This window comes from Desarmillaria tabescens (assembly GCF_030435595.1).
Source record: "Desarmillaria tabescens strain CCBAS 213 chromosome Unknown EV420scaffold_24, whole genome shotgun sequence".
In the NCBI taxonomy this organism is placed as follows: domain Eukaryota; kingdom Fungi; phylum Basidiomycota; class Agaricomycetes; order Agaricales; family Physalacriaceae; genus Desarmillaria; species Desarmillaria tabescens.
The window spans coordinates 343980-359131 of record NW_026848323.1 but is presented as its reverse complement, the minus strand read 5'-3'; the positions used below and the strand labels follow the sequence as shown (position 1 = coordinate 359131).

At 47.9% G+C, this 15152-nt stretch overlaps 5 protein-coding genes across 5 annotated transcripts; 2 read left to right on the top strand and 3 right to left on the bottom strand.

The window, feature by feature from the left end:
• Positions 1-2217: 2217 nt before the first annotated feature.
• Positions 2218-4903, bottom strand: EV420DRAFT_1552776 (MFS general substrate transporter). Its single transcript, XM_060473519.1, has 14 exons — positions 4858-4903; positions 4438-4804; positions 4188-4371; positions 4001-4124; positions 3874-3949; positions 3526-3812; positions 3235-3472; positions 3096-3182; positions 2957-3044; positions 2803-2897; positions 2720-2752; positions 2636-2667; positions 2468-2585; positions 2218-2416 (listed from the first exon to the last, which is right to left on the bottom strand). Exons 2-14 carry the CDS (start codon positions 4457-4459, stop codon positions 2295-2297), a joined length of 1506 nt encoding a protein of 501 aa, XP_060329206.1. The 5' UTR covers positions 4460-4804; positions 4858-4903; the 3' UTR covers positions 2218-2294.
• A 911-nt stretch (positions 4904-5814) lies between these two features.
• Positions 5815-8545, top strand: EV420DRAFT_556724 (2-isopropylmalate synthase). The gene is made up of 7 exons (XM_060482562.1): positions 5815-6133; positions 6188-6367; positions 6420-6543; positions 6597-6804; positions 6864-7042; positions 7098-7170; positions 7221-8545. Exons 1-7 carry the CDS (start codon positions 6123-6125, stop codon positions 8414-8416), a joined length of 1971 nt encoding a protein of 656 aa, XP_060329205.1. The 5' UTR covers positions 5815-6122; the 3' UTR covers positions 8417-8545.
• EV420DRAFT_1552766 (uncharacterized protein) lies at positions 8476-11635 on the bottom strand. The gene is made up of 10 exons (XM_060473518.1): positions 11243-11635; positions 11054-11190; positions 10845-11001; positions 10346-10797; positions 10200-10289; positions 9731-10146; positions 9544-9681; positions 9346-9498; positions 8692-9300; positions 8476-8637 (listed from the first exon to the last, which is right to left on the bottom strand). Exons 1-10 carry the CDS (start codon positions 11501-11503, stop codon positions 8564-8566), a joined length of 2487 nt encoding a protein of 828 aa, XP_060329204.1. The 5' UTR covers positions 11504-11635; the 3' UTR covers positions 8476-8563.
• A 393-nt stretch (positions 11636-12028) lies between these two features.
• EV420DRAFT_1644473 (uncharacterized protein) lies at positions 12029-12388 on the top strand (the record flags this gene model as incomplete). Its single annotated transcript, XM_060477656.1, has 2 exons — positions 12029-12124; positions 12176-12388. 2 exons carry the CDS (start codon positions 12029-12031, stop codon positions 12386-12388), a joined length of 309 nt encoding a protein of 102 aa, XP_060329203.1.
• Positions 12389-12523: 135 nt separating this feature from the next.
• Positions 12524-14809, bottom strand: EV420DRAFT_1644472 (uncharacterized protein; the record flags this gene model as incomplete). Its single annotated transcript, XM_060477655.1, has 5 exons — positions 12524-13467; positions 13521-13618; positions 13670-13845; positions 13897-14260; positions 14292-14809. 5 exons carry the CDS (start codon positions 14807-14809, stop codon positions 12524-12526), a joined length of 2100 nt encoding a protein of 699 aa, XP_060329202.1.
• Between the last annotated feature and the right edge of the window lie 343 nt (positions 14810-15152).

Genomic DNA, 15152 nt, shown 5'->3' with positions numbered 1-15152 from the left:
GAAACGGAAATCAATACCCTGCATCCACGGTCAGGTAGTAAGAAGGTTGCACCTGGTCGGGAGCGCAAGCTTGAAATACTTCTGCGCTCGGCATTGCAGTTGAAGAACATCAATCAGGATCTTTTCAGATTCTTGAATGAGTATTCCCCGCTTCCAATACCCCTTGATGATGGGCAGTACGGTCCTCCCATAGCCACATTCAACCAACTCAGCTCACTTCAGACCTCCTACCTGCAGCTTGCCGCTACCTCCCTCTGTGTATCAAGAGACATTGAGGAGGCGTCAACGTTTCTAAATAGATGCTTGTTAGGTTCATCCTTGGAGCTTCCGCCTTCGATCTGGACTGGCCTCTTACGCAAGGCATGCCACTCTCATTTCTGGGAGACAATGACGCCCCTTACGCCAGCCGAGAACATTCTAACCATATTGCTCAATAATCAATGTTTCAGTCATGACACGGTCCTTCCAAAGTTTCTTTATACCACCGAAATATCCATTGTTGATGCTGAAATGGCGTCGGCAATGTTCGACTGGTTATGGGTATCCTTCAGTGCGCACTTGATATCTAAAGGGGAAGAAGCCCTGTGGAGGTTTTCCCTACCGCTTTGTCTCCTCCTACGCCTCTTCATCTTTGATCATGTTTACTATAAATTAGAAACTATTCCGCCAAATCGACCCCGTGAACTCACTCTGAAAGTTTGGAACAGCACGTCTGACTTTCGCAGTGCGTACATGAGATGCCTCTCCCAATATGCCGCGCGATATTCCAAGATCCCAGTATGCCAGCTGAATTCTCGGGAAAACGTCAGAGAGATGAAAATGGTACGAGATAGTACGAGATACACTGATCGCGTTCACGGAGTCGGCTTTGTTCTCCGAGATAGAGTCTTTACAACTGGGATATGATTTGTGTGTGGACTTGTTCAACGTGTTCGCCAGGCTCAACGCATCCTTCGGGGCACCTAGTAATGCCATTTCGGGACACGCCGCCTCTACCGAGGATGCTAGCGGCATTGAATGGGAACATTCTTTCATCCCCAGCATCACGTTTGCCAGGAATGCCATCCGGGGGCTGCTCTTCATCTCACGACAACCACCTCCTAATGATCATGCTACAACGTCTCTTCATGGAAGCAATCTGATATTGTCCACTTGGCTGTCCCCACTATATCGCTCAGTCCATTTCTATCAAGCGTTCAGGCAGGAGGATGTCCTCTCAAAAATCCATCAGCTCTGCTGCGAACAGTATGATGGTTCTATGTGGTACAACGCCCTCACTCGATATCTTTCTACCATTATAACGTTAAAAGAATTTCTGGATGACGAGGAGCGAGAAGAACAACTGAGGTATATTCATACCCCAGAGAATCTTCTTCCCGTTTGTATGACAGTATTCTCCTGCCAAAAATCTGATCAGGACGATCTTGTTCTACCTCTATCCGAGCTTTGTTTTCAAACGTTATGATTCAGAGTGGAAAGTCTGCGTCAAAGGGTTGCTGCGTTGGTCGTCATCCCTGCCTTTCCCTCCCGATACTTGGTATGACAGGGCCGCTGATTGTATCCAGAAGTTGCAGGTCAAGTTTCAAGTTCCTGACCTTGAGACAGATGACAGCCATCATGGTACACCAAGCGCTTCTCCGGACGCACACTCTACTTAACGAAATTACATTTTACCAGCTGATATCTTTGTAATATAAATTTCATCGTTCACATTCTCTGATGGCCAGTATATTGTAGTCATGTTTTCTTTCCCCTGGTCGCGACTGTACTCCCCCGACGACCCTATAGCAACTTGTCAACCATCTGAAAACCGCCTGCCATAGACCCGGCTTTACGAGCACGCCCCTTGGGCCCGCTTTTTTTTTTTTTTTGGTTAGATGACAACGCTAGTGTACACCTTGATCGTTTATCCTTCGCATCCTCTCTTTATATTCAAGAATTTAGGTGTAATCAATGTAAAAGTTACTTTATCATCATGCGTTACAAAAGAAACAATTTAGATCATGTTGAGCCCTGAATTTCTGACACAAAAAATTCACATTCTAACATTACACTAAGGAAGAACCCAGGGATTTCATCGTGTAGCTGTCGTTCACGGTTCTCAGTGTGGTGGGGATAAGATATGTTAGCTCGCTTTCTCACCCCAGCTGGCTCGAAAAAAAACCGTATCTCTCTAGTTTTTCCGGAGTACTCAGTGTAGCCGGTGTGAGAGAAGACTGTGAGAGAAAGGCGGAACGGAAGCCCGCCGTGGTAAATTAGGGGAAAACATAATACAGGTTGGTGAGTAAAGGATATCATTGTTCGACGGAAGTTGCCTTGCTCTGCGCTCGTAACTGGGAACCATATCTATAGAATATAAAAGGCGCCGGGCAGCCAATGACCAAGCAAATCAAAGCCAGGATGGAGTTACCCCAGCCTAGAGAATATGAGACTGACGTTCATTGGTTCGGCCGGGAAAGTTACATACCGTCACCAAGTTTCTCGTACATTTTGTCAGCGAAGAGAGGAAATCCAAACCCAGCGAAGGCTCTGAACGACGAGACTCCTGAGATCGCACTGGCAGCGTGGAGTGCATAGTTATCCACCTGCGAAAGCAATGTAAGTTTTTGTCCCTCAAAGTATTTTCACTACTCACAAGATAGGTCTGTATGCACGTCCAGTTGCCGCCTAATGCATTGTGTTGACTTAGTGGCTCGCTGATACATTGCAAGAAGCGCACCGATCCCGATAGAATATATAAATACGCCTATGTCTATCAGCGAGCCTCAGTTGAACTCTAAGTACTGCAAGGGAAAACCATACCAGGAAGAATCCAAAAGATACGTGCGTTGGCGGTCCACCCGTATATCAACAATCCAATCGGAAGTGTCGTCGCAGAAACCATCAAAAGTGGTAATCTGAATGATGGATCAACCTCAAACTTTTCACGAGATTCGTCATGAGACCGGGACGCTACCTCATTTCAGGGGTGCCAATCCCGCCATTTTTGACTTTCAGTCGCGCGTAAATCTTATTCAAGACGCGTGCACCAACTTGTCCTCCGACTGGTGACATCAGATCAATCCGGAGTCTATAAAAGAACTGAATGATCTCACCCGTGGATCCCAAGGCGATTGCGAGGTAGTGCAACCCCGCAATTCCTGTGTTTTCGTAATATTGATCAGTGTATACCTTGACGAAAGCTGTTTGAATGGTCAAAAGGTAATATTCAAAAAAGACAAGAGGAGCACCGACACGAGAGACTGAGATACAACACGCCATATAGGACAGCCATATACAGGGCAAAGACCTGTACAATAGGTTCCGTGGCCAGAAACTTGAGCGGCTTAATCATTCCTTGGGTCATAACACTCGTCCAATGTCGGTTAGGCTGCTCGAACCGCGAACGAATCATGACATTGCCGGTCGACTTCCTGAGAGCGCGAGCCCTGCGCTTCTGCAGCTCTGGAACATAGGTCTCTTCTAGGAAGATCTTATTATGAAGATGGTGAGTGAGTTAACATTCATGAAAAGAAAACTACTCACGAAGCCCGCGATTTGTAGAATAGCGTCAGCGATGCTGACGCTCCAAAAGACCCACTCCCACCGGACCCGTGAGGCTATCCATCCACCAACTAAAGGGCCGGTGGAAGGTCCGACTAATGGAGCAAGGGAGTAAAGACTCATCGCCATTCCCCTCTCCTCTGGGGACCAAAGATCACCCACAACACCACCACCGACGGACTGGGGAGCAGCACCACCGAAACCGGCGAGGAATCTGAAAATTAACATTTGTGTAGGTGTCTTGGCGATAGAGCACATGGTATTGAACACTGCAGGTAGCGAATCAACTCGTCAGCCAAGGCAACAAAATGCAATTAAAGGGAAAAACACCTAGGAACCAGATATTAGATACCTGTAGAACTATGAGACGACCACATAATTCGGACATCGGTCCCCATATTAAAGGCTTGCCAAGCTTTAATGCTGTGTAATAGTATCAAAAGGGAGTGGGTCTTACTCCAAGTGCATATGCTAGGACAAAAATGGAGAGTGACATATTTTGCAAAATCGAGTCGTGAGGGATATCGAGCGCATCAGAGATAATAGGCAATGCAGGGGATGATATAGATGAAGCCACTGGGCTTTTATACGACAGAGTTCGTTAGCGTTAGCGTTACCGCCGCGTTGGACGTGGGAATACATGCCTTATGAACGTAAAAAGACTGACAACCAATGTAACGGTCCAACGTCTTCGGTTGCTCCAGTTACGAGGATTGCCTGGATCATTGGGTCCATCCCATTCCAGTTCCTTGGTACTTGTATTTTCCGGATACTGACAAGTAGCAACAACCGACGGCGATGCCGTCAAACTTGAGTGAGAATCGGATTCTAGTACGAGGTCAAAGGATTCGTTATACAAGGACAATCCGATAGATTTAAGGAGAAGCAAAGTACCGCGGACTTCAGACAGCGACATGTGTATCCACAGTAAAGTGCAGATGGGTGACTTCGTATGAAACAAGGTGCACGTAGAAACGCTGATAATTCCAGAGGCTTTAAGCGTGAGCAATAGCCGAAGCAAAGGAGACTATTAAGTAGCCTGCATAGTACACTTTGCCCCAATTTTCCTTGTAGAGGGAGCCAAGCCATTGCCCAATGTCATCCTTGGATGACCCAGAGCACCGGTTATGAGAAATAAACTTCAGTTTAGCTAGCATCTCTGTGGAAAGAAGTTAAATTCAGCTGACGGCTCCCAAAAGCATCAATATCCATGTGAAATTTAGCGTTGTACTTTCCGGATTCCTCACCGGTTATTCCTCGGCTAAAAAAATTTCCTAGTGAGCAGGACATAAGAAGAAACGTCTTTCCCACAACCTTTCCGACGCAATGGGCGAAGTCAACATGATCGCGTCGTTCTGGCAGCGTGGGAAATATTGCAAACCTTTTACGGCAGTGGCCACCTTTTTAGATGCCTTGTCCTGACACTCTAACAAGACTAACACCGCAAGCTGCAGATAAACCGCAATGTCTGGCTGCATCTTGGATTTGATATGTACATATGGAAATTCCCCCCAGCTACTACTAACTGGGTACTTTCCCTCGTATTTTCTTGCTTACCTTTAACAGAACTTTTTTCATGGTTCGATTAGACCTGAACCAGCGACCCGAGAGAACCCTTCTTATCGGAATGCTTCCAATGAATTCAATCGATACTTTATCGTCACCCAATCCAGCATCGTCTTTGCAGCCTATTCCTGCGTTATTCCGACACCGTCGCATTCCACATGTAATTCGTTCCACTTCTTATCGTCATCGTCAGTGAATATCCCACCATCCCTAGCACCCTTCATCGATTTAGGAAGTACGGTCTCAGCTTAATACATTAAACAGTCATTGCGTCCGAGACTGCGAAAAGAAGTGGTTGACGTCAATTCTGCCCTTCTAATGACGCTTAACTTTTACTTTTCTGTGTTACTACAATTGAAGGTGTGTTGTCGTTCCAGCTCGATCTTTTTCAAAGTGAATTTTCCGGCAGTTTAATGCGAACTGCGTCCCGACGTAATTACGCTAACAGGAATATTTATAGCCGGTCCTTCAATTAGAATCACAGACAAAAATACAGGCGCCTCGGTTTCTTTTGTCAAAGCCAAGAATGACCATAAATGTGTATTCTCCTGGGTTTAGAAATAACTCTGAGATCTGCTGCTCATCGGCGACTTCGGTCTTGGCATCAGCTCTGATAACGTACCCAGATTTGTCCAAAACGAAGGTGAGAACGCCCTTCGCTGAGAAATGTCCATTCAATCCCAGCTCAGATCCCACGAGTTTCAGGCATGGAGCACATCTGCATAACATCCGAACTCAATGCGCCAAGGGGTACCATCTGCAATAGTCCATTGCAGACGGGAATTGTTTGCACTGCATAGCCTTATTGACAACAGAGAGTTGACTTTTTCGCATGAAGATGGAGCTCAGAAACTGCATTGGCCAATACCAGCAGATACGTACTCCCAAGCCAAGACAAAACCATTTTCGTACTATCGATTGCTGTTAAACTATTTAATCCTCGTATTCAGAGGGGACGCGTATCCTCAGCTTGCTTTCCGTTTTTCTACTCCTCATTGTAAAGCCCGTTTCCAATGCCTATGTTGTACGTTCACATAGTAACTAGTACTCCATGCTTCCCACTGACTTCTTTGGCCAGGCCCAATCCTGCCGAGAAATACTTACCGTATCTTGCGGTCAAATTTCCCCCCGATTATGCTCGCCAATGGCCAACCAGAAGAACCACCATCTCTCCAACATGGCTCTCAACAGATTTACGTGACGGGAACCAAGCATTGGTCAATCCTATGACCAATAAGACGAAACTCGAACTCTTCCGGTCAGTTTTTCTCTTTCCCGTAGTATCAACTTGCTTGACTTCTGTTCGCTAGATTGCTGGTCGATATAGGCTTCAAAGAGATCGAAGTCGCATACCCATCTGCTGCAGACCTAGAGTATCAATTCGTCAGATCTCTTATCGAAAATGCCGAAATCCCGAACGACGTTGCTATTCAAGTAGGTTTTGTTTCTCTGGATATGGCCTCACCGTAACTCCCGGTTCCTTGCAGATCATCACTCCCGCTCGCTCGGATCTGATAATGAAGTCTATCTCATCCTTATCTGGCGCAAAGCATGCGATCATTCACCTCTACAATGCAGTGTCTCCCGTCTTCCGCGAAGTCGTATTCAGGAACACCAAAGAACAGACAATCGAGTTAACCTTAAACGCTGTTCGTTTGGTCAGACGGTTGACTGAAGAGGAGACCGCTCGTTCTGGTACGTAGATATATATGATATAAAGTGTTGACTAGCCATCTAACATTCTCATTGATTAGGCACACGGTTCACGCTGAATTATTGTTTCGAGACGTTTTCCCAGACCGAACCCGAATTTACCATTGAACTCGGCAATAGAGTTCTGGAGGAATGGGGGAAAGCTAGCCCGGAAGATAAGGTTATTTTTAACTTGGCCGCTACAGTCGAGTGCGCACCAAGCAATCATTACGCCGATATGGTAAGAGGCGCTATATTTTGGTCTTCTCTGACGACTCGCTGATCCGTTTTACCAGGTCGAGTACTTTTCCAACCACATCAATCAACGAGACAGCGTTATTCTCAGCATCCATCCTCATAATGATAGAGGTAGGCTATTAGACCGGTCCAGCTAAAATTCCTAACCTTCTTCAATCCAGGAACCGCTGTTGCTGCAACAGAACTAGGTCTTCTCGCCGGGGGCACCCGCGTTGAAGGCTGCCTTCTTGGGAATGGCGAGCGTACCGGAAACGTAGACTTAATCTCCCTCGCTTTGAACCTCTACTCTCAAGGCATCGCTCCTCGCCTCGACTTCTCTAACCTCCCAAAAATCGTCGAGACTGTCTGTCGTTGCAACGAGATGGCTGTCCCCGTTCGTTACCCCTACGCCGGGAACCTCGTATTCTCCGCTTTCGCTGGGACGCACCAAGACGCCATTAAAAAAGGTCTTGACTTTCAAGCGAAGCGATGGACAGAGGTCGATCGTACTGGGACGGGTATCAAGTTCTGGGCTATGCCGTATATCCCCCTAGATCCTAAGGACATCGGGTATGGCTACGAGAACCTTATCAGGGTCAGCAGCCAGAGTGGAAAAGCCGGAACTGCCTACGTTATCAAACAGAAGTTGCAGCTCGACCTACCTCGTCGGATGCAAGTATCGTTTTACGGTGTCGTCCAGAAGGAAAGTGAACGCACTGGGAAAGAAATGACGGCTACCCTGATTACAGACGCCTTCAAACGAACATACTCTATCCATCATCGACCTATTAATCGACTTCACCTTCAGTCCTACCGTCTCTTGCCATTATCGCCATCGTCCAAGGAGCCGTCCTCGCCTGTATCAGACTATTCCGATAACCTCTTCACCTTATCTTCCGCTGCAGACGACGAGTCCCACTTTAGGTTCGAAGGCCACATCGTCATCGACGGTACTTTGCGTACTATTCAGGGCGACGGCAGCAATACCGTCCAGGCAGTCCTGAACGCCATGCACGCGTACCTCGACTTGGAACTCACTACGGGTGAGTACGCTGCACAGACGATCGACACCGACAACGACTCCAAAGCAGCGACATTCCTCGAGCTGCGTGGACCAGACGGCGAAGGTGCATGGGGGGTTGGGATTTCTGGCGATGTGACGACCTCCAAATACCGTGCCGTCATCAGCGCCGCCAACGGACTTATTGGCGATCGAACCATCCCCCGAAAGATGATATTCACTCCTCGACCTCTCCCCGCTCAGAGTCAGCTATCAGACAACTGGCTTCTAGACGTCAAACTGAGGACAGGGCATGCCCTCTTGCCTACACCTGAGCAGGAGAGGGCAGAGTTTATTAAGAGAGAGACATCGGTTTGAGGGGCCTGAGGTAGAAGGGTATCCTTAGACTTTTCTGGGAGTATCTATCAGAAGCGATATCTTGTATTTTATGTATGTATATCATGTAACAGGTATAAATTTTTTTACTCGCAAGCATATCAAAGTGGTGATTGATTACGATCATTATTAGTACCTTCTTCCTCCTCTCGATCCTCCACCCGGTCCTTGGTATGGGCTATAATCTGGTGGCGGACGACCTCCTAGAAATCTTCGTCAGCATTTCATACATAGTTGGCATCATGAACTAAGTTTACCTCCTCGAGGAGGGACAGGCGGCGGAGGCGGAGATCTTGCCCTAGACGAACTCGAGCTTGGAATAACAGCGTTACGGAAAAGATTCATCAAGTCCTCAGTACGGAAAACTGGTCCATCAAACTCGGAAGCAGAGGGAAGTGAGCCTAGGAAGTACGATATTACTGGGGGAAGAGTGACTGGTTTATCTTCCTCTTTGTCCTTTTCTTTGTCTTGCCTTCGTGGTGGTGGCAGAGGCGGACGATCGCGATCTTTGCTCGAAGGCGGCGCCGGGCTATATCGTCGTCCTCTTGAGGACGAAGGACCATCTCGAGAACTTTCCCATCGATCTCTTTCTGACCGTAATGGCGGTGAATTCGGACGAGCGCGCTTGTGCGAAGGACCATAGTCGCTGCCTCTATCATCGCGAGATTTTCGGTGCTCGGGCGATGGTGGTCTCTTGGTGCCACTTGTCACTGGAGTGGGAGGCGGAGCGAGCAGACTCTGAATCGTATCGGTTCGGCCCAGAGCCGACGTGCTCTTTTTAGCTATAGCCACTCCTAGGTCTCGGGCAGCGATAGCATCGACGCCCAGGTAGACGTGCCGTTGGGCAAACCTCTTCAGTGGAGGATCTACAGAGAGTCAGAAAGGTATGACATTATCAACGGACGACGTACCGTTGGGATAAACGTCAGCCATCCTTTTCTCAAGTTTAAGTGCAGCTTCGAGGTCAGCGTACTGGTACTCATATCGAGCCCAGCGTTCCCAGAGCGGTCGGGCCTTTTCAGGAGGGAAAGTACCAATGACGCGCTCAAACAATGCTCGTGCGTCTATCACGAGTTAATATGACATACCGTAGAAGGACGGCCACTTACTGTTCTCATCATTTATCGAGATAAGAAACGCCAGATAACGTATGACGAACTCAATCTCGGTGCCAAAGGTGCTGAGACCTTTTTCAAAGATCCGACTCGCGATACTCTTGTCATTGGTGCAATGATACTCCATAAGCGCTACAGAACGGCCTTAGTAATGAGAAAGCAATTACAACAGTAGTCTCACCTGCTGCTTCGTATACTTCCCAAGGTATCCAGCGATCCTTCCTCGCCGCCGAAAACACAAGCCGAGACTTATGCACACCTTCCGAACGTCGCGAAAACCGCATGTAACAAATATACACTAAGCCGTACTCTGCCCGCTTCTCGGCAAGTTCACTCGATTTTGGAGGCGTCTCATCAGACGACTGGCTATTGAAGGAATAATTATTTGATTGACTTCCTGTTTCGTTGGCCGGAGGCTGTACACCAGGAATATCTCCGTTGGCGCTACTGAAGGATGAATTGGCGGATTTGACTTGCTGCTCAACTGCTTCAAGATCCGTTCTCAAGTTCGCGAGGAAGGTATCAAAGGTAGCCTTGACTTCATCATATTTTTTGTTGGCTTCGAGTGCTTCTGCGTAGGCAAACGTGAGGAGAAAGCTATAGCAACGGTGAGCACGTGTTTGATGAGAGCGGACGACGAGATAGATAACCTCAGTGGATTCGCTTCGCGCCCGTTCTTGAGAATGGATATTGCTTCTTCATTCTTGCCGATGCTCTTGGTCCACGTATATGCCATGTACCTACCCAAATCCCAAGTCAAACGCCGACGCACGTACACAGCTCGATCGTCACAAACCAAATTTCAGGAAAGTATCGCATTCTAATGACTGCCTTCCGATACACAGTCTGTACGCGTAGGATCAATAGAGCCTTGTCCTTGTCTTCGATTTCAAGAGGATTGCTTTCTTCCCATTTCAAGTACGCTTTCCACTTGCCGACTGTAGAGCGTTCTGCGGGATCGAACGAGGGCAATGAGGGCAAAAAGAGTTCTGGCCGGCCAGTTGAAGGAGGGTACAAGGTCGATACATAGTTATTCAACTGCCGATACACTGTTCGCGCTTGCATATGTGCCGGTGAAAGGTCGGCCATGAACTTCTTTGCAGTGATCTTGTTCAGTTTCATTTCGAATGCTTCCAAGTCTTGCCAAAGCTTCTCTACGTTGTCGAGTGGTATTTGAACAGCACGGTGATAGACCTTGCGTAGCGCATCCATGTTTTGCTGTTGATCCCAGGTAGTTGTCGCCGTAGCCTGCCAGGTTTCAGCCGTTGCCACAGATGACGGCGATAAGAACCTACCTCGCTCTCACTCAAAAACTGGATATAATCGTGCCAGATATCACCTGCGTCCTTGTCCTGGCCGACGCCATGGGGCGGATTCAATGCAAATTCGTACGCCTTCCTGACGACTTCTCGTTTGGCGGGATCTCGTTTGGTGGGATCAGAATGTACGCGTCTGTCGGCAATGTTAGACAGTACATAGGTGATGCCACGATGAAATGACTCGCCTGACATAGGTTAGATAAAATCGAAATAGGTCCACGGAAGGAGAATGCTTCAAGAAAGTCGTGAACAGCGCCTCAGCTTCGCCAAAAGTCTTGGGATTGTCAAGGTAGTGGCTAATGTACGAAATTTGGGCCGCAGACTGCGAAAAATAAGAAAAAGGTGTGCAAACTCGACAATGGTAATTCACGCACTGTGTTTGGATATTGCTTTAGCAACGAATCGAAAGCGATTTTTATCTTCTCCGTTTCTCCACTTTGCTCAGCAATCTCAACAAGTCTCTTCCAGAGAGCAGGACTGTGTGGTTTCTCCGCTAATTGGGCACGCAAGGAATCGAATTCGGACAACGGTGGCAGGCTCTGTGACGACGGCTCGGTCTTGACTGGACTGTTCAGAGCCGCGATAATCTCTTCGCTCGGTTGGGTCTTGTCACCAGCATATTCATCTTGAGACATACAGAAGAAACTTCAGCTGTGCACTGCAAAGAAAAAAAAGCAGATGATGAGGGCAAAAGGCAAGATCGGTTGACCGTAACCTTAACCCTAATATCAACACCGGACGTTTCCGGTGGCTGTGCTGTCCCTGCAGAACAAAGACCGCGAGGTTGCCACCCGCGTTTTTCAAGTACTTATATTAGCATAAGAATGCCCTTTCCTCTTTCTCGCTTCCAGAGCACCAAGAATGCGTCTCTTTATCTTTCATTCTCTCGCCACTTGCTTTCAATTTGGTCCTGGGAACTTCCTAGACCTTGCTATCAGGAATTTCATATCCAAAATTTGGGCTATATTGTGGAATATATGGAGAGCCACACTAGGATCTATTCTGCGCAAAAGATCACATAGAACGTATGCGAATGAGGGGGAGGAGCAGGCAGTACTGGGAATCAGCAATACGATCGCATTTGTACCTGCAGACATCTGGTGCCATGAAAAACTGGTCATTCCCTGTCATAACATCGTATGCACCCGCCCCCCCCAGTAATGGCATCTCATGAAAAGGAAACCGAAGCAACGGAATACTATCTTCCGTCAAAAGCATTCTGCAAGTGGCATCGAATGGTTTTTCCCGAAAGTCCAGTACGTCGCATCGAGTCTGCACTCCTGGTTATCTCTGACTCGATAACTTAGAATCACCCTACGCTTAGTCAAGCCAGAACGCTCAAGAAATACTTCAGTAGCCTTGATCGTCGAGAGATGCATCGAATTTCGCGGTTGTTATCTGATGAAGAAGTGTTTGGCACCTACAAACGTTGGAGCTCGGAATACAGGACAATGTGGAAGTTGTGGATCGAGAGGAAGGGCACTGACTTGGCCATCGTCTTTGTAAACAAAAGCCAATGAACAGATATGTACTCCATAAAAGATAGTTCTATATCTACATTACATTGATAGTTAGCGATCGTATCATCGTAATAAACGAACTTCGTACCTCACATCTGTCCTTTCCTCATCAAGTTCCTTCTAACTCTCCTCTTCTCAGCACCGAGCCCCTCTCTCTTCCCCCACTGCAAGAACTGGCACCTTACTCTTCTCCACACCCGCAACCTCATCATTATCAGTCCGAAAGTCCAAGAAACCCCAAATCGGAAGCTCCATCTCGCCTTTTACAAGTACCCGAGTCTTATGTAGGGAAGGTGGAGGGGTAGGTGTCAGCACATGCAGTACAGTAGGCGATAATGATCGAATAAGAGCGACCCCGTAGCACGATGATGATTGCGGAGCAGGAGGGAGGGCGCCCTGGGTATACGGTATACCACCAGGAAGTACCTCCACGCTCCCCGGCTCACAACTCACGAGCCCCACCAATGCACCGTTAAGTACGCACTGTATCTCCGAAGACCGAACGTCCTCCGCACCCGCCCCAGTGAGAATGACTTGATCCACAGCAGCAGAGATATCCACCTCGTACGGCCGCTTAGCACACAGGGGGAGGGAGGTGTTCCACGTCGTGGCGGTGATCTGACGGAAGGAATCGGGGTTTATAGCTGAGGGAAACACGGCGTGAAAGTAGGACATTATCGATAGCGTCCGCGTGTCTACGGCGGAGTACAGGTTCGATGAGGGTATGGGTTTGATCAGACGATGTGCTGGAGTTCGAGTTCGAGTAGACCAGGCATTATCAGTTATCGGGGCCTCAAACTCGAATATCTGCGTGGGCTCGACCATGGCATGAATCTTTTGGAGGAGATCTGCACCTAGACCTTTCGTCCAACCCATTGTATTGACAACGAGCGGGATACGATCGCAGGCGCGGTCATCGTCGCCTTCAATACCCATGTCAGTAGGTATTTGGATATCGAGACGATAGATCTGGACTAGAGACTGAATGGCCGATAAATAATGGGACGGGTACGACTTGGGTGTTGTTGCGCCAATATAATGGGCGTGAATAGGAAGTGTTGGATGAGTGAACGGCGGGCCTACAACTTTGCAATGAGTATAAATACGTGAATGCAGTGGTTCGTTGTCTTACCAAAAATCGGGGACTCTATTATGTTTAGGGCAACCATACCTCCAGGAGTAAATTCGGATTGACCTATGTCACATTCTAAATACGCGACCCGTTGGTATCTGAGGTATTTCCGTCAGCGTTGTGAATGATGAAGTAACTTATCTAATCACCTAGTCAAAAGCTGGTTCACTAAGGTCCTAGCAAAAGTACTTTTGCCCGTCTTCTTTGGTCCTTCCACAACGTACATTTCGGAAGCATCCGCCTCTACTGAAGAAGCCGAGGATAGGGCAGAAGACCACGACGGTGGCAGGTAAAACGGTTCATAGTGCTTAGTTCTCCGACTGACCTAGCCAGTTACATGAGTTGTACGTTACTGAAGAAAGATGTTAATACTCACCAAATGGACACCTGGTATACGGAAATCAAATACATCCTCATCCCTTCGCCGGTAAGGACCGAACACTCCATCAAACGTTTTGCATACAACTTCAAGGCCAGAAACGTTTGTCTGCAGCTCTTGAATGATGATTAAAGCATCAGCAGTCCCCAGTAAAAGTTGGAAACGTGCGGCGAGAGACGCCGTTTTTGATGGTCCCCCTACACTCTCATGTTCTACTGCGATAACAGGTAGAGGGGAAGAACGTGGGGCGAACACATGGTGCGCGCGAACTGATGAATGAAGAGTTGTACCACAAATCGTGATTGACCCGTGGAGAACATATAATTTGTATGCCCCCAAGAAACAAATTGTGTCGGACTTGCTAAGAGCAATGAGAACAGCCGCGGCTTCACCCAGTCCAAAGGAGCACAGCTCGTCGGGGGTCAAAGTAAAGGTGGTTTTGGTCGCGTATGGGGTGGAATGTCGACAGCGTATCGTTTTCCTCCGGAGTAACAGGCGGTGGTGGTGGCTGCGGCTGAGAAATTGGCACCGGCGGCGGCCCTTCATCCTCTTCCTCAGAAGAATCGTTTAGTGGTGCACTAGGAGACCATCCCCGCAAGACACGCTCAGGCTGTTCGATATCCCCTTCATTGGACATATCTGAATCAATGGAAATGATGTTCTCTTGCATCTGGAACGGGTCAGGCTCCTCAAAGTACCGTGAAGGCTCTGGTCGCCTGTCATGATTTTTCTTCTTCTTCTTTCGGGAGGTAGGGGCATTCTGCGACGATGGTTTCCGTTTCGAGACAGACTGTGGACGGGGTGGTTCTACTAGGACCGGTGCTGATTCTTCCAGAACCACGGGAGGAGTTGGCTCTGGCTTTTTCTTTGCAGCTTGCGCTGCTTTACGAGCGGCGACAGCGCTCAGCATCTTTACGCTCGTGAGATGAGAGAGGGAAAACAAAAAAAAAGGTAATTTCCAAATAAAGACATGAACGTTAGAATCGGGCCGTACTGCCGATCGCCTCTTGTGGCCTCCCCAAAACCTTTTGCTAACGTATTCAATCGAGGTCTCGAATATCCATGCGGTTATTTCTTCAGAGTTATCCTCGACTTATCTTATGTAGTGGAGAGCGCAACTCTTTCCCTTTTCATATTGCTCACTTTACCTGATGTCCACCACCAGGCTGAATGGATAATTATCTGAACCCAAGAAGCGAGAAGCGAGATATATATTTAGGTCTCACCTCCAATATGCGATACGAGGATGTTCC